The 25,733-nt window shown below is 39.7% G+C and overlaps 1 protein-coding gene across 1 annotated transcript in view; it reads left to right on the forward strand.

The window, feature by feature from the left end:
• The first annotated feature begins 798 nt into the window (after positions 1-798).
• The window catches only part of AKAP10 (A-kinase anchoring protein 10), a 75,796-nt gene continuing 50,861 nt past the window's right edge, over positions 799-25,733 (forward strand). The window contains exons 1-4 of the mRNA XM_040630112.1: positions 799-1,083; positions 11,451-11,498; positions 17,520-17,702; positions 20,865-21,422. Of these exons, the coding sequence (XP_040486046.1) occupies positions 996-1,083; positions 11,451-11,498; positions 17,520-17,702; positions 20,865-21,422 (877 nt within the window). The 5' untranslated portion in view covers positions 799-995. The remainder of the gene's footprint in view (positions 1,084-11,450; positions 11,499-17,519; positions 17,703-20,864; positions 21,423-25,733) is intronic.

A 25,733-nucleotide genomic window follows, 5' to 3' on the forward strand; every position in this document is an offset into this window, starting at 1 on the left:
TACCCAAGGAGCGCACTCGCCAAGTGGCGAGGGACAAGGAGTGGGGGGACGACTTGTTTCGCTCTGATTTAGGGATGGACGGAGGGCCAGAAGATCCACTGGAAAAAAGGCATTTGAACAAAGCTTGAAGGATAATTCACGAGTTTGCCTTGTAATCACTGGCGATGCCTTTATGTTACCGTCCCTTTCCAACTTGAGCATTCGCAGGAATTTGGTTCTGAAAATAAGCCCACTTCTTTTTTTACGGCCGAGGTCACTGTGATTGAGGAGCCAGGGCAGCCGCATAAAGCGGGTTATGCCTCCGCTTCCCCCTTTAAGGAACCGTGACCTCCTGGTACCCGCGCGACCGGGGAAGGGGGGGGTGGCGTCCGCTTGCCTGGGACAGCAGGGCCTGGCAGGGCAGGGTGAAGCTGCTGTGGCCAGCCAGCGCCTTTCAGCCTAACTGGAACGGAGACACAGGAGGGGCTAAACCGGAGCGTGGCAGTGCTGGCCTCGCCTTGTGTACAAGGGCACGGTCAGTGCCCACGGCCGGGCGCCCCAGGCCTGAGACGCCGCGCCATCCAGCTCCGGGGTCCAGGGTCCGGGGTCCGGGGGTGGGGTGGGGTGGGGTGGGGTGGGGTGGGATAGGGAGGGCTCCGGATCCTGGAGGGTCAGTTTTGCGGGGACCGCGTCCGCATCTCTCCACCCGGGGAACCGACGCGGGAGCTGGGAAAGGGCACAGGCCGCAAGCGCGCAGGGTCACGTGGGCGGGCCGGGCGCTTGCCCCCGCACCCACGAGAGGAGGCGGGGATGGGGGCGGGGCCGGCGGCGCGGCCTCCCGTGAAGCCTCGCGCGGGGAAGGACCGGAACTCCGGGCGGGCGGCTTGTTGATAATATGGCGGCAGGAGCTGCCTGGGCTTCTCGAGGAGGTGGTGGGGCCCACACCCGGAAGAAGGGTCTCTTTTCAGGCTAGTGCGGCGGCCGCTGCGGACCCGGAAGTCCGGGCCGGTTGCTGAATGAGGGGAGCCGGGCCCTCCCCGCGACAGTCCCCCCGCGCCCTCCGCCCCGACCCGGGCCCCGCCATGTCCTTCTTCCGGCGGAAAGGTAGCAGAGGGGGCTCCGGCGGGGAGCCAGGCCGGGCCTCAGGGGCGGCGGTGGGGCAGGTGGGCCTGCACGGGCTTCCTCCCGGGTGGCGGCGAGGCCCTCGGCCTCCGCGCAGACGCCCCCTGCGTGCCTTGCTTTGCCCCCGGACTCTGCAGGGAGGGAGAAGGTGGCCTCCTCGGCGCGAGGTCAGAGGCGAATTGTCTCGCTGGTCCAAAAGTGTTTGCCGAAGCCCGTACAAGTTAATGCCTGTTTGCGCAAAAACAGTTTTCGCGTTTGTGTGCGTGTGTGTCTAAACTGTGGATCAAGAAAAAGGAAATTCCTTTAGTACCGTGTTACGGAAGTCTCCGACTTTTCAGAATATTGAGGGTTTTATGTCTAAAAGCAACACGTGAAAAAGCTGTTTTCTTCAACTAGTGCTGTTTTCTAGTTTCCCCTTTTTTGGGGGGTGGGGAGGGGGATCCTGCAGTTCCTAAAATAACATTTCTTATTGCTAAGAGTTCCCTAATGAAGACTTTCTTTTGATGACTTAGCAAGTCGACTGTTGGAACGCTCACTTTGTAAACTACTTGTATTTCTGATTTTCAATTTAATAGCTGCCCGGTTTTTAAGTAGAGGCAGCTTAATTTTGATCCTGGATAAAGTTCGTGTGTTGCTTTAAAAATATATATCCAGAATGAACAAGTGTAGGTCTTTGGATGATAGTACTTCTTTCAGTTCTTGTTATTTAAGAGAAAAGGTATTAGAGAAAAACGAAAAAAAAAAAAAAAAAACAACGCTAAACCATATCAGGGACTTAGGTTCACATGACTGCTCTGCTACTGACTGTCACCTGGGACAGAAAAGTGTTAACCCACTTTTTTCTCCTCTTTCAACCGAGAATTAGATGATTCCAAGACCCCATTCAGATATGAATTCAAGAATTCCTTTTAAGTACATGCAGAGTTTTAGTAACTGATGTCATGGGGTGAGTGAATGAACCTGATGAATGAATGAAAGTACTGCTGATTGAAGGACAGCTGTAAAATGGTACAAGGAACTTTTGTTGATAATGTACCTTGGTGTAGTTTATAGCTCTAATTTGACAGTGTTGGAGTAGTTGGGGTTTTTTTTCTTAAGGGGAAAGAAAGCATTCTATGTATAATGAGGCAGATTGCATGTTGCATAATAGACTGTTGTTTCTGTTCAACAAATACTTTTGAATGTCTGCTGCTTGGCAGGCACTGTGTTAGGCCCTCATAATTAAGCACTGAACAAGACAAAGTCCCTGCACCTATGGAACTTATTGTCTGCTGGGGCAGACAGACAATAAATCTCTCTTTCAGTATCTGTGTATTTACAAATTGATAACATGTTATGACAGAGATAACATGACAGGAGAAGCATATTTTGGTTTGATGTTAGAGAAAGGCCTCAGCAGGTGACCTTGAAACTTAGAGCTGAGGGATCAGTAGGAGGTAACAGAGGCTAGAGAAGAGCATGTTCAAAGGTTGTGAGTCAAGAAAGAGTTTTTGGTGCCCTTCAAGAAAGGAAGGCAGGGCACTGTGATTTGGCCTTAGAGAGATAGACAAGATTCAGAGCTTTGTAGGCCATAGTTAGGTTTTATTCCAAATGCAGAGGCACTATTTAAATTTTCTTTTCTTTTTTCTTTTGAAAGAGCACGAAGGGGTGGGGGGGGCAGAGAATCTTAAGCAGGCTACATGCTCAGCATGGAGCCGCCGCGGGGCCCGATCTCATGACCCTGAGATCATGACCTGAGCTGAAATCAAGAGTCAGACACTTAACGCATGGAGCCATCCAGGTGCCCCTTAAAATTTTTAAAGAGGAATGACTTGATTTTATGTTATAAAAAGATCATTGTAGATGCTTTTTGCGGGCTGAATGTGGCAAGAGGAGAAGCTGGAGATGCTTCTGTTTAGGGATCCCATCCAGTCTTTAAATACCATTTTTAAATACCACCTATATGCTGATGACTCCTGAATTTATATCTCCAGCTTGAATTCTCTCCCCTGAATTAGGAATGGTATACCCAACTGTTGGTCCACTTTGTACCTCTACCTAATAGATATAGTTGTATCTATTAATAGAAATAATAGACTAACAGATGGATCTTTCACTTACTATATTTAAAATTTAACTCCAGATTTTTTTTCTCACCTCAGTAAATTGCATTTCTGGTCTTTTAATTGCTCAGGCTAAAACTTTAGTACCTTCTTGAACCTCTCTTTCTCTCCTGCTGTATATCTACATAAGCAAATCTGCTAAGTCTACCCCAGAACGTAACCAAATTCAGCCTTTTCTTACCGTCCCTGATTATTAACTCCCTGCTCTAGGTGGTCATCTTTGTTTAGATTGGGCAGTTAAGGAAGTCCTCTGAGAGGATGTCATTCAAGTCTCAGCTTAAATGTTAAGAGGAAGCTGGGTTTATGAAAGTAGAGAAAGCAGGGGTGCCTGGATGGCTCAGTTGGTTGAGCGTCCCACTCTTGATTTTGGCTCACGTCATGATCTCAGGGTTGTGCGACTGAGCCCTACATTGAGCTCTGCGCTGAGTGTGGAACCTGCTTGGGATACTCTCTCTCCCTCTCCTTGCTTGCTCACTCACTCGCTCACTCTCTCAAATAAATAAAATCTTTAAAGACAAAAAGGAAATAGAGAAAGCAGGATTATTTTGCTGTAGGCTTCAATTTGGTTTCCATTCTTCCGTCCTTGACCCCTATGGTATATTTTCAAAATGCACTATGCCACATCTCTGTTCAGATTCCTCCAGTAGCTTCCTGTGCATGGCCCTCCTTAAATCTAGTTCCCATTTCCTCTCTGTGTTCATCTCCTGCTCTCCTTTTCCATCACTGTTCCATTTATATTGGCCTCTTTGTTGTCAAATATATTCCCCCCTCAGGGCCTTTGCACTTTTTTTTTCTCTCTGCCTGGAAACCTCTTCCTACAAACACCCACTATTTTGTTCTCTCATCTCCTTCAGGTTTTTGATCACTTGGCATCTTGGTGAGGCTTTCTCTGTCCATCCTGCTTTTAACATTCCAGCCCCTGCATTCCTATCTTGCCCACTTTCTCTACAGCATTTATCAGCATCTGCTTTTCTATGTATTTTATTAAGACGGAAGCTGATTTTGTTCACAGCTGTATCCCCGTGTCTAGGTCAGTGCCTGGATGTAGTTAGGAATTTAGTAAATATTTGTTGAATAAGTGAATAAAAACAAAAAACTATTCACTAGTAAAAAGTGCTGAGCCGGGAATTTAAACTGATGTGGGAGTAGATCACAAGACGACAATATTTGTTTAGCTATTAAGGGAAGGCTTGTCTGAGAAGATGGTATTTAGTTTGAGATCTGAATGAGGGGAAAGAGCCAGCCTCACAAAAGATCAAAGGAACTGCATTCTAGCCAGAGAGAACTGAAAGTACAAATGTCCTGAGGCAGGAATAGCTGGTTGTGTTTAAGGAACCTGAAGAAGGCTGGAACTTACTGGGTATGGGATATGTTTTGGAGATGGAAATAGCATAACTTGAATAAGTGATTGGAGTAAAGAAAAACTGGGAAAGCTTTGGGCTTAGAGCTTGGGGCAGGAAGAATTGAGAACTGTCTTTTGGCAATTTTGAGTTTGTGATAATTGACATCCATGTGGATACATCAGGGAGACAGTGGGATGTATGAGTCTGTAGTTCTGGAAAGAGCTCAGAAGGTGAGATCTGGTTCTGGCTTTAGAAATATTTTGCAGGGGCGTCTGGGTGGCTCAGTTGGTTAAGCCGCTGCCTTCAGCTCAGGTTCATGATCCCAGACTCCTGGGATCGAGCCCCCTATTGGGCTCCTTGCTCAGAAGGGAGCCTGCTTCTCCCTCTCCCTCTGCCTGCCACTCCCCCTGCTTGTGCTTTCTTTCTCTCTGTCAAATATATAAATCTTAAAAAAAATATATTTTGTGGGGCACCTGGATGGCACAGCGGTTGGGCGTCTGCCTTCGGCTCAGGGCGTGATCCCAGCGTTATGGGATCGAGCCCCACATCAGGCTCCTCCACTATGAGCCTGCTTCTTCCTCTCCCACTCCCCCTGCTTGTGTTCCCTCTCTCCCTGGCTGTCTCTATCTCTGTCGAATAAATAGATAAAATCTTTTAAAAAAAAAAAGATTAAAAAAATATATTTTGAATAACTGATGGTTAATGACGTGGGACTAGATGAGATCACCTGAAGAATACATAAAATATGTGAATTAGTTACGTTGGAAGGCTAAGGCTGTTATAACAAAGATACACTGAAGTGTAATGGCTCAAACAAGATAGATTTTTTTTATTACCCTCTTGAATGTAATGGTCCAAGTTCATTTGGTGGCTTTGCTTCACATTCAGGGATCACTTTCCTCTCGTCTTGTTATACTTCTCTCCATTAGGATGTGGTCTATTTTGTCAAAGCTGGGTCATAGCCCTTTGTGTCTGTCCTCAGTCCTCTGACCCATGCTAAGGAGGAAAGAGAAGCTTTGGCCAGAAAGTGGCACATAATCATTTCTGTTCATATTCTCTTGGTGAGAAGTTAGTCATATGGTCATAGATAACTGCAAAAGCTTCTGAGAAATGTAGAGTAACTAGCCATCTAGTAACTAGCTACTAAGCTACAACCCTCTTACTAGAAAGAGAAAAATGAGTTCCATGGCCAGGTAGCATTTCCTGCCATACTATACACAAGAATGGAGCCTAGGTGAGAGCTTTGGAGTTAAGCCGGCTTTTAGAAGTTAAATTGAGGGCTACCTGGGTGGCTCAAATGGTTGGGTGTCTGCCTTCAGCTCAGGTCATGATCTGGGTCCAGGGATCGAACCCCATGTCAGGCTCTTGGCTCGACAGGGGTTCTGCAGCTCCCTCTTCCTCTGCCTCTCCCCCTGCTTATGATGTCTCTGTTCTCTCTCACTCTCTCAACTGAATAAATAAAATCTTAAAAAAATTAAAAGAAGTTAAATGGAGGACATGAGCAATTGACAAAGGAGAATCAAAAATAAAATGCCAGTTATATAGGAGTGTAATATCATGGAAGGTAAGAGAAGATAATCTATCTTTCTTTCTTTCTTTCTTTCTTTCTTTCTTTCTTTCTTTCTTTCTTTCTTTTTTTAAGATTTTATTTGTTTGACAGAGAGAGAAACAGCCAGCGAGAAATGGAACACAAGCAGGGGGAGTGGGAGAGGAAGAAGCAGGCTCCCAGCGGAGCAGGGAGCCCGATGCGGGGCTTGATCCCAGGACTCTGGCATCACGCCCTGAGCCAAAGGCAGACACTTAACGACTGAGCCACCCAGGCGCCCCAAGATAATGTTTCAAAAAGAAGGGAGTATTGTGTTGAATGTCACTTGCAAGATCAAGATAGAAATAACTACTCAGTTTGATAATGTGGAAGTAATTGATGACTTTGAGAGTGGTATCAGTGGAATGGGTTGGAGGGAGAATGTGAAGTGTGGAAAGTAACGAGTAAAATTAAAAACACCCTTTTCAAAAAACTGCAGTGAAAAGGAACTGAAGGGGGCTCTTGGGCTAAGGGATTTTTTTTTTTTTAAGATAGAAGATGCTAGAACGTTTGTATGCTGATAGGAATGATCTGGTAGAGAGGGAGAAAACGATACAGAAGAGAGAGGTGTTACTTGTGCAAGTAAAGTTCTTGAGAAGTCCTGAAAAATGGGATTAAAGCCTGACTATACCAAGATTTGATTAGGGTACGTTGCTGTTGGAAATGGTAATTGGTAGGACCACTTGTATAAAGTTTAAAAACCTTCAATCAATGCTATATGTTGTTTATAGATACAGAAATGTATTACAGAGTAAAAATGTGGGTGGAAACAATAAATATTCAATTCATGAAATTATTTCCTAGGGAGAAGGTGGAATAAGAGCAGGAAGAGACTTAAGTTACACATGCATGTCTTATTTCTTTTGAAAATTTTTCAGAAGCAAATATAGCATAATGTTAAGATTTGATAAACCTGAGAGTTACTCAAATTCTAGTATTGTCTTTGTTTTAGATGTGTCATAATAAAAAGAAATATAGAAACAAGAAAAAGCATAGTCAGCAGTACAAAGTTAGGTAGCTGAAATAAACCTAAATAGATCAGTGGTCACAATAAATGTAAATAGACTAAATTCTAGCAAAAGACTATAGCTAAAAGACAAAAAGTCAGGCTAGATAATAAACCGAGATCCAGCCGTGAGAACACAACTAAAACATAAGGACATAGAGAAATTGAAAATAACTGGATGGAAGGATATAGCAGACAAATGTTAACCAGAAGAAAGCTGTGTGGCAGATGACATACTTTAAAGCACAAAACATTATGAGGGCTAGAAAGGTCACTACATTATTATAAGATGAACAGGGTCATAGGAAGATAAAACTCTGAACTGCTTTGTACCTAATATCAGTCTCAAAATACATAAAGCAAAATATTCATAGCCATGGTCAAAGTTTTAAGAAGGATCTTGTTTAGACATCAAGAGTAGTAATCACAATAAACAGAAATGGGCTGTCCCAGTGAAAAGACTAGATTCCTCCTGTATACATTTAGTATAAAAAGGATCATGAGAAGGTTAAAAGCAAAAGGGTGGGAAAAGGGATATTAGACAAAAAGAAAGCTACTATAGTCTTCACAATAGCACGTACACAAAACAAAAAAGAAGGGAAATTTAAGTTTTGGGAGGGAAGGGGAACAAAGGAATCATTAGTCCCAGATAACATGATTGCATATATTAAAAAACTAAAAATCTACACACATACTATTAGAACTCATGAAAGAGTTCGGCTGGGTTTTTAAAATATATGTGTTTATATGTAAGTATTTAAAACTCGGTTGTACCGCTGTATGTCAGTAAAAACAAAAGACTAAAATCTTTATGGAGTTTACAAAACCTAATTTGATGTGAAAGGAGACCCAAATAGAGAGGTATATTATGTTCATGGATAGAAAGACTTAATACCAGAAAGCTGTGAACTCTCTCCCAAATTAATCACTCAGTCAATTCTACTTTAAAAATTCCCGTGGGGGTTTTAGGATCAGGACAAGTTGACCTTATAATTAATAGGGCAGAGAGTTTCGAAAGAGAATAAGGTAGAGGACTCGGCCCTGCCAAAGGCTGATTATATGGTTAGGTAATTAAGACAGTAGAATTAAATGCCCAGAAACAGAGCCATGTATGTATGGGAACTTGGTATATAAAGAGTTCCTGTTCAGTTGGGAAATGTGGGACTAATCAGTAAATGATGTTTGCTATCCCTCTGGCAAAAAAACAAATAGGAAAAACAAACAGAAACAAAAAAAAAAACAAATAGAATTTTCTGTCTCCTATCATATATATCAGGGGTCAGCAAACTTTCTGTAAAAGACAAGATGGTGTCCTTGTAGCCATAGATAGTGTGTTAACAAATGGACATGGCTGTGCTAAACTAAAACTTTATTAATAAAAAACTAGGGGTAGGTTTGATTTGGTCCATGGGCTGTAGTTTCCCAATATCCGACAAACAGAAATAAATTCCAGGTAGATAAGAGCCCAGAATTTTAAAAAGCAAAACTTGAAATCATATGGAAGAAAATTCAGGGGAAAAAATCTGATCATGGGCTAGGAAAGAATATCTTAAACAATAAGACATAAGAAAATACAGTCCACATAATGTAAATTTGGCTACATTAGAATTTAAAGCTTCCATACAATAAAATACACATAAGGTATTTGCAACACAAAGGATTAGTATCCAGAATATGTATGGAATTTCTACAAATAAGTAAAGGACAAAGGAATTGAATAGGTAGCCCATAAAGGAAGAAACCTAAATACCCAGTAATACAAAAGGATATCCCCTCAAAGGAAATCAAAGAAATGAATTAAAAATACCATCAAATACCATTTGAAAAGTATTCATTAAAAATGCCCACCATTGGGTTACCTATCAGTGCCATTTATAGTGTTTAATCCTAGAGAAATTCTTACATATATACATAGGAAGACATGTACTAGAGTGTTGATCACATCATTGTTTGTGACAATGAAAACTAGGAAATAAAACTGAAATGGTCATTAACAGGAAAATGAATAAATAAAGGTGTATTTTAGGAATTAAGCAGCTAAGGGGCGCCTGGGTGGCGCAGTCGTTAGGCGTCTGCCTTCGGCTCTGGACGTGATCCTGGCGTTGTGGGATCGAGCCCCACATCAGGCTTCTCCGCTGTGACCTTGCTTCTTCCTCTCCCACCCCCCCTGCTTGTGCTTCCTCTCTCGCTGTCTCTCTGTCAAATAAATAAATAAAATCTTAAAAAAAAAAAAGGAATTAAGCAGCTAAAATGAATGAACTAGAGCCACACGAATGCATCAATATAGACAAGTCAAATTATGGGATGAATATAAGTTTCATATATGTGTAGAAGAATACTATTCATGTCATTTTTAAAGATGTACAGAATAATTGCATGTTTTACAGTCATGTAGTAATAGTCTAAAAACATACATGGTAGTAAACACATCTAATTTAGGGCAGTATTTATCTCTGGGAACGGAAGAAGAGCAATGGGATCAGGTAGTGAGTCAGGGACCCTTTATATAATATTTAGGGGGGAAGGGGAAGTAAGACAAAACACTAATATGTGGTAAAGTTGGATTGTGTGTGTACGTTTCTGTTTGAAATATGGACTAGATCTGATGAGAATGTATTGAGGGTGACCAAAGTGAAACTGTGGAGGTATGTTTTAGTGGGAGAATCTTGGTCTTAGAAGTGGTTTCGGTGTGGGAAGTAAGGGAGAGACATGTTAAGAATGACTTCGAGATTTTTGGCCTGAGAAACTGGGAACTGGGGTGGGAGTGTCATTCACAAAAAAAAATGAAAAGTAATGTAAACCAGGTTTGGGAAGAGATGGTACATTCCATTTTGGACCGGTGTAATTATAGAAGAGGATGGGTAGCCGGTTAACTAAGTGAATTTAAGGTCAGAAAGGATTTAGAGTAGAAATAGAAATTCAGGATTCATAGCTTATCTGTGGTATTGAACACCTTCAGGATGGTTACGGTCAGCCAGGAAATACATATGTGTACATAGTGAAAAGAAAAGGTGCTCAAACCCTTTTGTTGAGGAAACTCCCAGTGGGTAGAGGAGAAGTTGGCCAGGTGGTAAACTGAGAAGAAGCAGCTGGAAAACCAGGGGAGTCGAGTGCCTTGGAAGTCAAGGCAAGTTCATGTTACAAGCGAGAGATGTGGTCAGTTGGCAGGTGCTGCGGTAAGGGGGGCAACCCAGTTACTTCTACCACGTTTCCTTATTTTCTTTTCTTCCCAGCAGCAGCGATCGGTACCTGAAATGATCTTATTTTTGTCCGTGTTTGTCTCCACATTCTTGTACATAGACTTCTCGAAGACAGGACTGTTCTTTTCTGAGCCGGGGGAGTGTCTGGCACATACAAGGCCCTCAGATATTTGTTGATGGATTAATTTATCAGATACTCTGAGAGCTAGTTATTTCCTGCTACTAGCCTTTCAGTGTTAAATGTTTAAGAGCACAAGTAGAGAGGTGGTCATTTTGGGATTTTTTATTTTGATAGGCTTTTCATGGTAAGGTTAAAGAAAATTTAATGTTGAAAAAAAATACGAGAAAAGGAAGGAAGGTTAAAAATAGTCTTATGTCAGATCCTGTAAGAGTTCACGCTTTGCTTAAGCTGCCATGTACCTTCCTTTCTTGGATATTATATTATTAGCATATTTGCAGAAGAATTTCTACTGTTTCATATAATGGAGAAGAGACTGTATAGCTTTTTAAGAGAAATTATTAAGTCTTAATATTAGATATTTAGCATATAAGTTTAGAATGTTTGTATTTGATGCTGTGAGGGGAATACACAAGAAGTAAGATATGATACACAAAGAACTCTTGTTCTTCAAGATGCATCTAGTAGCGGGCATATTTTAATAATATTAATTAACATCCTAAACTAACCGTGTGCCCGTTACTCTTCTAAGCCCTTTACAACTATTTATTTTTTCACTCCTAACCCTCTGAGGTAGGTGTTGTTATTACTGTTCTAATTTTATAAATCAAGGAAATTGAGACCCAGAGAAGTAAAGTAACTTGTCCATGATCACGTGGCTGTGTGATAAGTGGCAAGCTAGAATTTGAACCCAGGTATTCTGACATTGTCTCTCCATAGGCACGCTCAGTGCACGCTCAGTGCTCTTGACTGAATGATGTTCAAAGGTCACTTCCTCGGGGAAACTTGCCCTGACAACTGTCGTGTCCTGTCCCCCTGCAAGGCAGTTATTCCATCGCTGTACAACTTTGAATATTCATCTGTTAATTTTTACATCATGCAGATAGGATCTTTCTGAGTGTAGAATTTGGTCATGATGCTCTTTTATCTTCCAGTGAAAGGCAAAGAACAAGAGAAGACCTCAGATGTCAAGTCAATTAAAGGTGAGTTCCGCGGCATTCCATTGTATTAAAAAGTGATGTGCTTTACATTAATAGGCTATTTAACCCTGTTATCTTCCCGCTTCTTTTGCCATTAATCATCTCTGCCTTTTATAATTATTTATGATTGTGACTTATTTCCTTGCTCAACCTGTATATTCTTCAACACCTTGCATATGATAGGCTTTTACTAAGCATTTGTTGGCTGTCCTAGTGACACAGTAAACCAGTGCCCTCCTATTAATCACATGTTTGTTCCCTAAAATCGATGAGTTCACTTTATTTTATTTTTTAATTTAAGATCAGTGAATTAGCATATAGTGTATTATTAGTTTCAGAGGTAGAGTTTAGTTATTCGTCAGTTGCATATAGCATGCAGTGCTCATCAGATCAGGTGCCCTCCTTAATGCCCATCCCCCAGTGACCCCATCCCCCCACCCACCTCCCCTCCAGCAACCCTCAGTTTGTTTCCTATACTTGAGAGTCTCTTATGGTTTGTAGTTAACTTTATTTTAAAAAACAAAAAGCTAGGGGCAGCTGGGTCTGACTATTGGTTTTGGCTCAGGTCGTGATCTCAGGGTGGTGAGAGCGAGCTCTGTGTCAGCCTCTGTGTCAGGTTCCCCACTCTGCGCAGAGTCTGCTTCAAACTCTCCCTCTGCCCCTCCCTACTGTGTGCACTCTCTCTCTCTCTCAAATAAATAAATCTTTTTTATTTTTTAAATTTATTTGAGAGAGAGAGAGCAAGAGAGCATGAATGGGGGGAGACACAGGGAGCGAGGGAGAAGCAGACTCCCTGCCAAGGAAGGATCCTGAAGCAGGGTTCGATCCTAGGACCGTGGGATCATGACCTGAGCTGAAGGTGGACGCTTTACCGACTGAGCCACCCAGGCACTCCATAAATAAATCTTTAAAAACAAAACAAAAAGTGAAAAATACTGTGAACTGAGCTGACAGTTCTGGAGTAAAGAACTGCCACTTACAAGGCTTGGTTTTCTGTTGTTTATCCAGAAGTGTGGATAATTACTGTTTTTACTTCTCTGTTACTTTGGATGAATGGTCTTAACTTAAAATTTATTCGGAGTACTTTATTGTAATCAATATATTGTCCTTGTTTATAGGTTAAAGCATTGCTTTTTTAGGTTGTAATCTCTACGATAGTTTTGAGTGATTTCACTATGTCAGTTATAAAGATTGGAGTGGAAAATTATAACGGAAATTATTTAGATAGCCATTACATGTAAGTTTCATAGATGAAATTTATTTACATGAGATCTGTAGATTGCTACTTAGATTTCCCTTTCAAATGTTTGTATCTTGTGTGGCTACTAGCACTGACTATTAACCATATACGCTCAGTTTGCTGGAGAGAGACTAATTATAACTTACACGGTTTGTAACATTAGGGAAGAACTAGGGAACCTTGCAGTCTTAATTTTTGCTTACTTCAGATAATTTAAAGCCGGTTGGATTCCATGTTGGTTCATACTGCCTTCCTTAAGCAAAATTTGATTGGCTTTGATAAAGCCTTCAAGCCCTTAGCAAGCAGCATGCGTAAAGACTAGATCTGAATGTAGAAGGAAAGGATTTGATGTCTCAGGCACTTTAGATTTCTCAGGTCTTCTACCCTGAATTCTGCTACTAACAGTATGACCTTGGGAAGTCATGTAACCTTCCTCAGATTCTTCATTTGTGGAGTAAGAGGGCTGGCCTGCCTAACTTCTAAATCTGTACCAGGCTAAAAAATTCCATGTTCCTACCCTGTAGGAATGAAGCCAGCTAGCATTCACTGGCTTACCTTAGAATCATACAGAAGCAATATAGGAAACAGGCCCTCAAGAAGTTTACAGTCTGAGTAGAACTTAGACCTGGAGGGGCGCCTGGGTGGCTCAGTCGTTAAGTGTCTGCCTTCGGCTCAGGGCGTGATTCCAGCGTTCTGGGATCGAGCCCCACATCAGGCTCCTCTGCTAGGAGCCTGCTTCTTTCTCTCCCACTCCCCCTCCTTGTGTTCCCTCTCTCCCTGGCTGTGTGTCTGTCAAATGAATAAATAAAATCTTAAAAAAAAAAAAAACAACTTACACCTGGAATAGTAGCAAATATACCAACATACTAATAACAACCATTTCTCAAACACCTGTTCCATTTTAGGGCTTAGCCAAAACTGCAGCTAAACAAAAAAAGACTTGGATCCTGTACTCATTGAACATATAGATTGGTAGGGGAGAGGAACATTAATCAAGTGATTCCACAGATGGCATGGGCTAGATCTATAGTGATAGAAATAAAAGAGATCTGGATTGATCAATTTAGAGCTAAAATGGATAGAACTTTGTTATTGATTAAATATGAGGTGTAAGGGACAGGGAGATTTCAGATTAACACCTACTTTTCTGGCTTGCCTAACAGTGCAACTGGTGGAGAACCAAGTTGGGAAATTATATGTTCAATTTTGGCATGTTGGGTGGGAGGTACTTGGAGACATTTACATATATTATTTTATCCACACAATAATTCTAGAGTCTGAGTTTCTAACCAAAGGTACAAGAGTGATTTTCTAGAGTCTGGCAGACCAAAGTTGAAATCCTGCCTGTTGAAACAATTCTTTACTATCTCATTGACTTATAGCAAAGTATTTAACTTTTGTCTGTCTGTGTCCGCATCTCCAAAATGAGGAAAATACCAGTCTTGTGAAATTGTTGTGAGAGAGAATGAAATAATGTACCCCCCCAAAAGTGTGCATCAAGCAACCAGTACGATGCCTGGTGTGCTGGAGGTCCTGTATTGGTAGCTCTTGTTTTCTAGTTGTAGCAGAAGAGGCCCTCAATATAGTTAAACTTAGTTAAATGAAGTACTGTGAGGAGTTGAGAGGAATTTGAGATTAGCAAATGGTTTCTTAANTGTAGGGAAGATGTTGTAGAAATGGGACTTAATCTATATAAAAGTTGAATAATAAGGATTTGAAAGAGGCAGTTCTCTTTTCCCTACCAGCCCAGCTTCTTATTTCTTTGAGTATATTTCTTATTTCTTTGAGTATATATTGGGCAAAGGGACCTTCAGACAAATAAAGGGGTATTTTTACAGAAGATTGATACCTAAGTATAAGGGCCTTAAAGACCAGAACAGAGAGTTGAGACAGAAAATAGGGAGCCTGTAGGCTTTTGAACAGGACGCTGATGCTTTACATACAGTATTTATAAAAGGTTAGTCTGGAAAAGTTTTGTGGGTTTCCAGACCCTAGTTCTTTTGCTCTAATACAGAAAGGCCTGTACTAAGGGTGTGGTATTGATAATAAGCAAGTAAGTAGATATTTAAATATCTTTAAGGAAAAATCAGCCGATCTTGGCAGTTAAACATGTGGGGTGAAAAAGAATGGGTCCAAGATTTTGAGCTTTGGAGATTAGCAGATTGAACAGAGACAGGGAAATTGAGTAGGAGAATTAGTTTGGAAGAAGATGCAGTGAGTTTGATACTTGGACAAATTGGTCTTGATGTGATAAAGTTAAAGTAAGAAAAACTAGCAGTAAGGAATTAAGACAGGCCCAAAGCCCAGATCAAAGGGCAGGTCTCAGGTACAGGTCAGGGCTTCTCCACTGGGGTTCCAGTTCCATAGAGGTGTATCCTACAGGCTGTTGCCAAGAGGTCCAGGTCCAGAGTGTGAGTGAGACTTTCCCCTTGAATCAGCCAGAGTTACTAATAACTCTTTTTTTTAAATCTCCTTTAGGGGCACCTGGGTGGCTCAGTCGTTAAGCGTCTGCCTTCGGCTCAGGGCGTGATCCCGGCGTTCTGGGATCGAGCCCCACATCAGGCTCCTCCACTATGAGCCTGCTTCTTCCTCTCCCACTCCCCCTGCTTGTGTTCCCTCTCTCGCTGGCTGTCTCTCTCTCTGTCAAATAAATAAACAAAATCTAAATCAATCAATCAATCAATCTCCTTTAGATATCTATTTAGATTTTAGGTACCTATTTTATCTAGAGTTTTATCTATTTTACAGATGTGCTGGGGAAAAAGTGGAGTGCTTACAGGTTTAAAAAATATGTCCAGAAAAGATGGCTCTAGTAGTAATTAAAGGTTTGAGAATAAATACTGTTTCTAGCAGAAAGAATAAAAGAACAGAGAAGCTCAGGAAGAGAAGTCATGGAAGGAGACCATATCTGACATAGTGGGCATTTAAAAAAAAATTTTTTTTTAAGTTTTTATTTATTTGTCGGAGAGAGAGAGAACACAAGTAGGGGGAGCAGCAGGCAGAGGGAGAAGCAGGCTCCCCGCTGAGCAAGGAGCCAGATGCAGGACTCGATCCCAGGACCCTGGGATCATGACCTGAGCCGAAGGCAGATGCTTCACCGACTGAGCCACCCACGCACCCCTAGTGGGCATTTAATTACTGTGTTCTAAGGGCTTGAGAGGCAGGCACAGGTAGAAAAGGAAAATATGGAACAGGGAGTAAGTACTATGGAGACCAAAGGAAGGTAGACTGTCTGGAAGCAACATCTAAAATAAGTTAATAGTTCTAACAGAAAAGTTCAGAAAGAGGAGGAAAAAAAAGCCTTGCACAAGTAAATTAATGGCGTTTTGTTTCATCATACATACCTAAGTAGGAAACGGTTAGAGAGTCTTATTGCATGGTATTTGTAGCTTGTTGTCTATATAAGAAAACTAGCTATTACTGTTTATAAACTTGCTGAAATGACTTTTGCTTTCTTCAATTTATCATGGAAATTTAAAAAATAAGACTTTTCTTCTAAAACTAAAAAAAAAATCTCTTGAAGACAACTCCGTTGCATCATTCTCCCACCTCTTATTGAATGACTAGTAAATAAAAAAACCTGACAAACAGGTACGGACATTCGTGTATTTACCTGCTTTATATTTATAAAAACATCTCGAAGAGTAGTAGATTGAACTATAATACTGTGTGTTCTTCATAAGAAATATTACCTGGTATTACTCAGATTCTGTGTCTGAGAACTGTTTGCTGAGATTGAGAGCACTTATCTGTTGAAGATGTAATAAAATGAATGGTGCTAGTCGCTACAAGTTGAGTTCTCTGAGAGTATTATCTTGAGGGTAATCTGTATCATTTTTATCCTTTTTTTTTTTTTTTTTAGATTTTTATTTATTTATTTATTTGTTAGAGGGAGAGCTCAAGCAGGGGGAGCCACAAGGAGAAGCAGACTTCCCGCTGAGCAAGCAGCCCAATGCGGGACTTGATCCCAGAACCATGGGATCATGACCTGAGCCAAAGGCAGATGCTTAACCGACTGAGCCACCCAGGCGTCCCTTCTCTCCTTCCTGCTGTAGCAATGTACTAGGCCAACACTTCTTAGAAACCTTAAATAAGAGTCATTACTATTTGTGTGGAATAAGTAGGAGAGAGAGAGTGTTGGTCTAGCTATGGCAGTAAGGTCACAGGACTACTTTGACAGTATTCTAATATTGACTTGCTTATTTCCTATTAACAAATAGGTAGCCTCTTTATCCTGATGGCAATAGGATATTTCTTCAGACTACTAAAGAAAGTATATTTTGTGAGTTTTTTAAGTGTGCTTTATCTTTGAGCAGCTTGAACTTTGATCATAAGTGTCTTTCATTAGAGAAATTGTTACCCAATTAAAAAAATAAGTATTCTGAAGAGTATTTTTCTCATTTTTGCCCCATTCCACAAGTTTAGTTTTGTTCCTTGGACAAAAAAAAGGGTTAAGGAATTGAAAAGTGTCCATATATCAGAATGTTTTCTGGCTTTGGTACTTTCTGTCATCTGTAGAAGTTCTCAAAGAAACATCTCGGTTTTAAGTTCCATTTTTGGCACAGTATTTTGAGAGTTATACATAACAATGGGACATTTCTTTCCAGTTTTCTGCTGCTTGATTAATTTACCTTTCCCTTAAGTATTTTTTGTTGAGTGTGCATACGGAAGGGAGGTGTTATAAAACTTAATTTTTTAAGTTCTCTTAAGCCCTTTATGAGACATTTTTAGGCTATCAAATTGTGTTTTATTTTTAACACTTTTTTTTTTTTGAAAAATTATAGCTTCAGTATCTGTACATTCCCCACAAAAAAGCACTAAAAATCATGCCTTGCTGGAGGCAGCAGGACCAAGTCATGTTGCAATCAATGCCATTTCTGCCAACATGGACTCCTTTTCAAGTAGCAGGACAGCAACACTTAAGAAGCAGCCAAGCCACATGGAGGCTGCTCATTTTGGTGACCTGGGTAAGTGACTCCCGTTTTGTTAACTTCCAGTAGTAGGAAGGATTTGAATGTATTATGTGAAACTCTTGCTGGAGGGTACTAGAACTGTATAATGGGAATGGGCTTTGAAAAAATGTATTTAAAATAACAGTTATAGGGGGCCCTGGCTGGCTGGCTTAGTCAGTAGAGCATGTGACTCTTGATCTGAGGGTCGTGAGTTCGATCCCCATATTGGGCTTGGAGCCTACTTAAAAATAAATAAAATTTTAAAAATAAATAAAATAACAGCTACAAGTATAATGAATGATACTCAATTGTGTTCCCATAAGCATAAAATATGAAGCATTCTCAATTAAAAAAAAAAAAAGGAATGGGCCATTTCCAGAAGAAGAAGTATATTTGACCACTACTTATATGAAAAGGATGCCTTATTTCACTCAGACTCAGGGAAATGCAAATTAAGTAATGAGTTCCTCCTAACACATCAGCAAATATTTAAAGTTTGATCATTTGAATGTTAACGGAGATGAAGAGAAATGGCTATTCCTATTTAGTGGAAGTGTAAATTGATGAGGATTTTTTGGAAGGCAGTTGGAAGTGTTTATCAAAATATAAAATAGAAGATCTAGCCCTCAGATGTATTCACATATATGCAAGAAGATGTGTATACAAATATGTATAAAGCTGTTTATTGCAGTGTTGTTTGTGAAAGCAAAAAAAGGAGGAACAGCATGTAAATATCTATTAATGGAGAGGTACTCAAATTGTGGTATTCCTGCATCTGGGGTATTGGGGAGCCGTTTGAAAGTCTGAAGATGACGTAGAGAAATATCTAAGGCTAAAGTGCAAAAAGCAGGTCACATAGCAGTGTGTGTAGTAGGATCTCTATTATATTAAAATAACTCCCCCCCCCCCCCGGCCTTCCCCAAAAAAAGATATGCAGGAGATTGATGTTTTGTGAACTTTTGTTACCCAAAGTTCTTCGTTACCCAAAGTTCTACACTTATAAAAATTGCATGTCGTGGTATCATAAATTGAAGAAAAAAGTGAATAAATTGATGTCTAATAAAATTAGTCCCTTTTTTGACATCTTTGCTTAACATTTGTATGTATTCAAAGGTGTCAGAGTGTTTATGGGTCACACTCAGCAGTACATTGCAAACAGCGTTTGTATTGATCACAAAGTAAAATTGTAAGTTTTACTGGATTACTCCTGTGTTGCTGGTAGGAATGTGAAATGGTATAGCCACTCTGGAGAACAGTTTGGCAGTTTCTTACAAAGCTAAATATGCAGTTGTCACATGACCCTGCAGTTGCACCCTTTGGCCTTTATCCCAGAGAAATGGAAACTTATATTCAAAACGTATTAACAAAAACCTATACCCCAATGTCCATAGCAGCTTAAAAGCCAAAAACTGGCTGACTTTCAGCAGGCGAGTGAATGGTTAAACAAACTGGTACACGCATGCCACAGAATACTACTCAGCAATGAAAAGGAGCGAACTGTTGATACATCTAACAACTTGCATGAATCCCAAGGGAATTATGCTGAGTGTCAAAAGCCAATCCCAAAAGGTTATATGCAGTATGATTCCATTTGTATAATATTCTTGAAATGACAAAATTAGGCAAATGAAGAACAGAGTAGTGTTTGCCAGACATTAGGGACAGAAGAGGTGGTTATAAAAGGCCACATAAGGCATCCACGTGGCATTGGAACTGTTCAGTAGTTTGTTAGTTACATATGATAAAACTGCATAGATTACATTGCATAGGATGAAGTCCACAGGTGAATACAGGTGAAATGGGGAAATCTGAGTAAGATTGGTGGGTCATGTCAGTGTCGGTACCTTGATGTGATACCGTACTATAGTTAACTGTATGATCTTACCATGAGAAACCTGGGTAAAGGGTACGTGGGATCTCTCTGTATTGTGTCTTAACAGTTGTATTTGAACTTACCATTATCTCAAAATTAAAAATTTAATGTAAAAAATTGTAAATCTTGCAAAGGATCAGGATTTCCTGAAGTTCAAGGAAGTCATGTTGACAAAGATGCACTGGTTAACATTGAAAATGAGACAGCCAGGGGGCGCCTGGGTGGCATAGTCAGTTAAGCGCCCAACTCTTGATTTAGGCTCAGGTCATGATCTCAGGGTCATGAGATCGATCCCTGTGTTGGGCTGTGCTTGCTCACGCGCACATTCTCTCTCTCTCTCTCTCAAAAAAGAAAAAAAAAAGAAAAAGAAAATGAGACAGCCAGCAAGGATGACACATGAAGTGCTTCAAAAGAAAATGATTTGAATATCAAAGGATTAAGAAAAGCCCTTTTAAATAATTGATGAAACCCTGTTACTTTTATGAAGATGAACCTTAATATGTCAGTGCTGTAAATGTAAAAAAAAATGTTTTTGTTGTTTATGTTAATACCTAGTCGTGGTCATAATCATAGCCTAGATTTAGTTACATATAAAATGAACTTACCTTATTAAGTTTGGTAAGTTTAGTTTTATTTTTCAACATAAAATCCTGTTTTTTATTCTAACGAATGCTGAGAGTTGGTAACATTTTTCTGGCTGTATCCACAATTGTATGCACAGTTTTTCCTCAGGAAAAGTTCCTAGAGGTGGGGTTACTGGATTGCAAATCATGAGATTCCTAAAGCCTTGCAGGCTGTTATTGAATGCTCCTCCAAAGAGGTTTTGCCATTTTTTATTTTCATCATCAGTGGGTGACAGTGTTGCCTATTCTTCTGTGCCTTTGTTAGTTTTTGTTATTTTTTGAAAAAACATCTTACAGTTTGACAGAAATATTATCTTGTATTAATTTGCTTTTCTGGCATTTTTAATTAGATTGAATGTATTTTCATAATTTTATCGGCCTTCTTTGTTTGGGACTAGTATCGTAAGATTTTTTTTTTTCTCAAGAATTTACATGGTCTGAACTGCCCTTAAAAGTTAAATAAGAATAATTGAGTTACAAAGAGCTTTTTAACAGATCAAGTTTTGGACACTTGTTTCTTTGCCTGTTTAGAAGCCAAAATGATTGTATTTCTAGCTCTTTATTCATTTAAATTGGAAATAAACTTTTATTCAAGAATTCTGGTACCGCTGATGCTAAAGGTGGCTGACTAACCCATTAATCTTCAGTTGTTACTGAACTGCTAATCTTTGCTTCTTTCAGGCAGATCTTGTCTGGACTACCAGACTCAAGAGACCAAATCCAGTCTTTCAAAGACCCTTGAACAAGTCTTGCACGACACTGTTGTCCTCCCTTATTTCATTCAATTCATGGAACTTCGGAGAATGGAGCATTTGGTTAAATTTTGGTTAGAAGCTGAAAGTTTTCACTCTACAACTTGGTCCCGAATAAGAGCACACAGTCTGAACACCGTGAAGCAGAGCTCATTGGCTGAGCCTGTCTCTCCATCTAAAAAGCATGAAACTGCAACATCTTTTGTAACTGAGTCTCTTGACAAGAGATTGGAGGATTCTAGCTCAGCCCAACTGCTTATGACTCAATCAGAAGGAATTGACCTGAACAATAGAACTAGCAACATTCAGAATCACTTGCTGCTTTCCCGGGAATGTGACAGTGCCCATTCTCTCCATCTTGAAATGGCCAGAACAGGAATGCATCAAGTTTCCATGGAAACCCAAGAATCCTCCTCCAGACTTCTAGTAGCCAGTAGAAATAGTCCCTCTTCACCACTAAAGGAATTATCAGGAAAATTAATGAAAAGTAAGTATGTGGTTTTCTTGTCTCTCCATTCTGTTTGTTTAATCAGTTTACAAAGTAGAACTTATCGAGGCCGGAGAATAAAAGGATTGGAATAGTTTTCTCTCACACTCATTTGCAAATTTGGAAGGATTTGGAGAATATCCCGGAGGAGGTTTGGTGTATGAAAAAGAAACAGCAGGGATACATACCTACAGTGATTTATTCTTATCAGAAGGATATTAGCAGAATTAACAAATGAAGAAGGGTTAAGAGTCATCCTGCCTTTCCCTTCCAGAGATTTTGAAATCAGATCATTACCCAGAGATGCTTATTTCATCCTCATCTCATTCTTAATTTACTACTGTTTTAATGAACTTTGTAGATATTTTTTAATTGCCAGCAGGTGACGTTTATTGGATTCTGTGCTAAGTGCTATACTTGGATTTCACCTAATCGTCACACCACCTCTGTGAGGTCAGCATTTTTGTCCCGTTTTACAGATGAGAAAATCAAGGCTTAGGCAAGTTAAGTAACTTGCTCAGTGAGCAGGGAGCTAGACTTAAAATCAGCATTTCAACAACTGCACCTCTTTATTTGTTCTCTAGTCATTTGGAGGTTACACTTTCTTAATTTTTCAGTTATCACCTTCTGGCATTCTGATTAGACAGCCTCCATGTTTTTCCTCCCTTTCATCTTATCTGTTCTTTGTTTCTCGTAGGGCTAGGTGATTCTTTTTTGATTTTTCTTTGTTTGCTTTTCCTTTTCTTTTTTTTTCCCATAGTAAGACTTGATTTTTTCAGAGCACTTTTTTTTTTAAGATTTTACTTATTTATTTGAGAGAGAGAGACAGAGCAACAGAAATAGCAAGAGAGAGCACAAGCGAGGAGGAAAGGGAGAAGCAGGCTCCCAGCTGAACAGGGAACCCTATGTGTGGGGCTCAATTCCAGGACCCTGAGATCATGACCTGAGCCCAAGGCAGATGCTTAACTTACTGAGCCGCCCAGGCGCCCCTTTTCAGGGCAGTTTAAGGTTCGCAGCAAAATTGAGGCAGGGTAAGTGATTTCCCATATACCCTTGGCCCCCACACATGTATAGGCCTGCCACCCCCATCATCCACATCCCCCAACAGAGCGGGACATTTGTTGCAATTGATGAACCTACCTGGACACATTATAATCACCCACAAGCCATAGTTTACATTAGAGTTCACATTTGGTGTGCATTCTATGGCTTTGGACAAATGTACAGTGACATCTGTCCATCGTTATGGTGTTAAGAGTATTTTCACTGACCTAAAAACTATCCATACTATCCTTTTCATCTCTTCCTACCTGCTAATCCCTGACAGCCACTAATCTTTTTACTGTCTGCATAGTTTTCCCTTTTCCAGAATGTCATAGAGTTGAAATCATGTAGTATGTAGCTTTTTTATGTTGATGGTGGTTTCTTCCGATCTGTGTTTTTAGTTCCTTGTCTCTTAAGATGGGTCTAATTTTGCTGTCAAATCAGTTATTTAAAATGTTATTTTTATCTAAAAGTTTCTGAACTTTGTATTTCTAGATTTTTTTTTTTTAATTCAGATTTGGTCAGTTTTTCATTTCTTGTTCCATTATCCCTTCATCCCAGTTTTGAGCCCATTTTTTATTTCTTTAAGTTTATTAAATATATATTCAAATATCTATAGGTTTTATGGATCTGATTCAGCATTTATTTCTTAAGATTCACACTCTTGGTAGCTTGTGATTTTAGTGGTTTTTGGCTGTCTGTGAACATAGGTTTTTGGATTTTTTTTCTGTGGGAATTCTCCGAGAATGCTGTTTAAATTGAGTTATTCTAGAAGAAAATATATATTGCTCTGGGTTATCCCAGAGTATATTGGCATTGGCTTTTGCCATGCATCTGGGCAGCTTCACTACCTTCCTGGTACCACTTAAAATACATTTTGTCTTGGGTTTTTCAGGCAAACTCTTAGGGTCTTTGGCATGAATTTGGTCTAATCTTCTACCCTGTTTGGGCCTTGGGCAATTGCCCTTGAAAGTGCATACTTCAAGTCTTTTGGCATCGCTGGTTTTCCCCGGTGCCTGCCCTGCCTGTCTCGAACTTGGCCCATCTTGATTTGCACTGGCTCCTGCAGGGCCACAGTTTCTTTATCTGCAATTGAGAAACCCAGAAAGCTTTGACTCTCACAAGGTATTTTTTAAATGAACAAAACTTGACCTGAACTGGTATGAACTTTAGAAATGTCAATGTGTTTGAGTATGTGGTGGTGTTCCACATGCTGCTAGAGCGTCAACATGGGGTATATAAACATAGTGCATTTCCTCTGTGAAAACAACAAACAAAAAAACCCAGACTGTGAATTCTGAAATATTACTGGCCCCAAAGGTTTCAGATAATGGAACTGCATGTCCTTTTTTCTGCCTCTCACTGTTACCCTTACTTTACCACAGACTCTGATATACTATTAAAAGCATTTGGGGAGAATTCAGTGTTGGGAAGAATTTCTCTGAACATCTAGTCTGGCCTGTTTCTGGAAATGGAAGTGTGTTTCTTTCATTGTAATACATGTTGTTTTTGGAAGCTTTTTGTTTTGGTGATAGTTTATTTCAATAAAAAATAGAAATAGTGGAATCATTAAAAGAGTACTAGTTTTTTTTTTCAGTTTTCATTAGTTTTAAATTTTTTATGCAGTAGATTTGACCTTTTTTGATGTATACTTGCATGAATTTTAACACTTGCATAGATTCCTGTAACTGTTATCACTGTGAGGATAAGAACAGTTCTGTCACCTTTGTAGTTAAACCCTCCTCTATTCCAGCACTTGGCAACCTCTGATCTATTCTCTGAGTCTATAGTTTAGCCTTTTCTGGAGTGCCATACAAGTGAATTTATATAATATGTAGCCTCTGACACTGGCTTTTTGCACTCAGCATAATGGCTTGAAATTCATCCATATTCTGTTAGTAGTTCATTGCTTTTAATTACTAAGTAATATTCTGTTGTATGGATGTACCATCCATTCACCTGCTGAGTGACATATGGATTGTTTCCACCTGTTGATGATGAATAAAGCTGCTATAAACATTTGTATACAGGTTTTTGTGTGGACAAAAGTTTTTATTTCTCTAGGGTAAATACCTAGTGATAAGTTTGCTGGATTATGTGGTGTGTGTTTAAAATGGTAAGAAACTGCCTGACTGTTTTGTAGAGTGGCTGTACCATTTTGCATTTTCATGAGCAACATAGTCCCATGCTTTATTGGATTGTCTGTTTTATTATTGTTGAGTTTTGAGAGTTCTTTTTGTGTTCTAGGTATAAAACCTTTATTGGCTATGTGATTTGCAAATGTTTTCTCCTAGTTTATAGCGTGGCTTTTCATTCTCTTAATAGTGTCTTTCACAGAACAAGAGGACTTTTTTGATTAAGTCTAATTTACCAACTTTTTTCTTTTACAGATTATGCTTTTGGAATCATATCTTAAGAATTCTTTGCCTTATTTAAGTTCATGAAGATTTTCTCCTGTGTGTTCTTCTAAAAGTATTATGGTTTTTATACTACATATTTAGATATATGGTCTATTTTGGGTTAATATTGTGTAAGATGTAGGGTTAGGTCAAGTTTTTTTTGTATTGGTTTTTATTTTTGCGTATGAATACCCAGTTGTTGCAACACCACTAATTGATAAGACTGTTCTGACTATATGGAGTTTCCTTTGTACCTTAGCCATATTTGTGTAGGTCTGTTTATGGACTCTCTCTTCTATTCCATTGATATATGTGTTTATTCCTTCACCAATACCCACTGTCTTGATTACTGTAGCTTTACAGTAAGTCTTAAAATTGGATAGTATGAGTCCTCCAAGTTTGTTCTTTCTTTTTCCCCAAATTGTTTTATCTTTTCTGGTTTTTTTTTTCTTCATATATTTTTTAGCATAATCTTGTCTATATCTACAAGAAAATCCTGCTGGAATTTTTTTTTTTAATGATTTTTTATTATATTATGTTAGTCACCATACAGTACATCCCCGGTTTCCGATGTAAGGCTCGATGATTCATTAGTTGTGTATAACACCCAGTGCACCATCCTGCTGGAATTTTTATTGGAATTGCATTCAATCCATAGATCAGTTTGGGAAGAATTTACCTCTTAACTGTATCAGGTCTTAAAATCCATGGACATGGTATGTCTTTTTATTTACTTAAGTCTTTGATTTGTTTCATCAGCATTGTGTGATTTTCAGCATACAGATCCTTCCTATGTTTTGTTAAACTTATATCCAAGTATTTCTTTTTGATCCAATGTGAGTGGTATTTTTAAAAATTTTTGTTTCTG

The sequence above is a fragment of the Ursus maritimus genome, unplaced genomic scaffold (genome assembly GCF_017311325.1).
Source record: "Ursus maritimus isolate PB19 unplaced genomic scaffold, ASM1731132v1 scaffold_14, whole genome shotgun sequence".
NCBI classification, from domain to species: domain Eukaryota; kingdom Metazoa; phylum Chordata; class Mammalia; order Carnivora; family Ursidae; genus Ursus; species Ursus maritimus.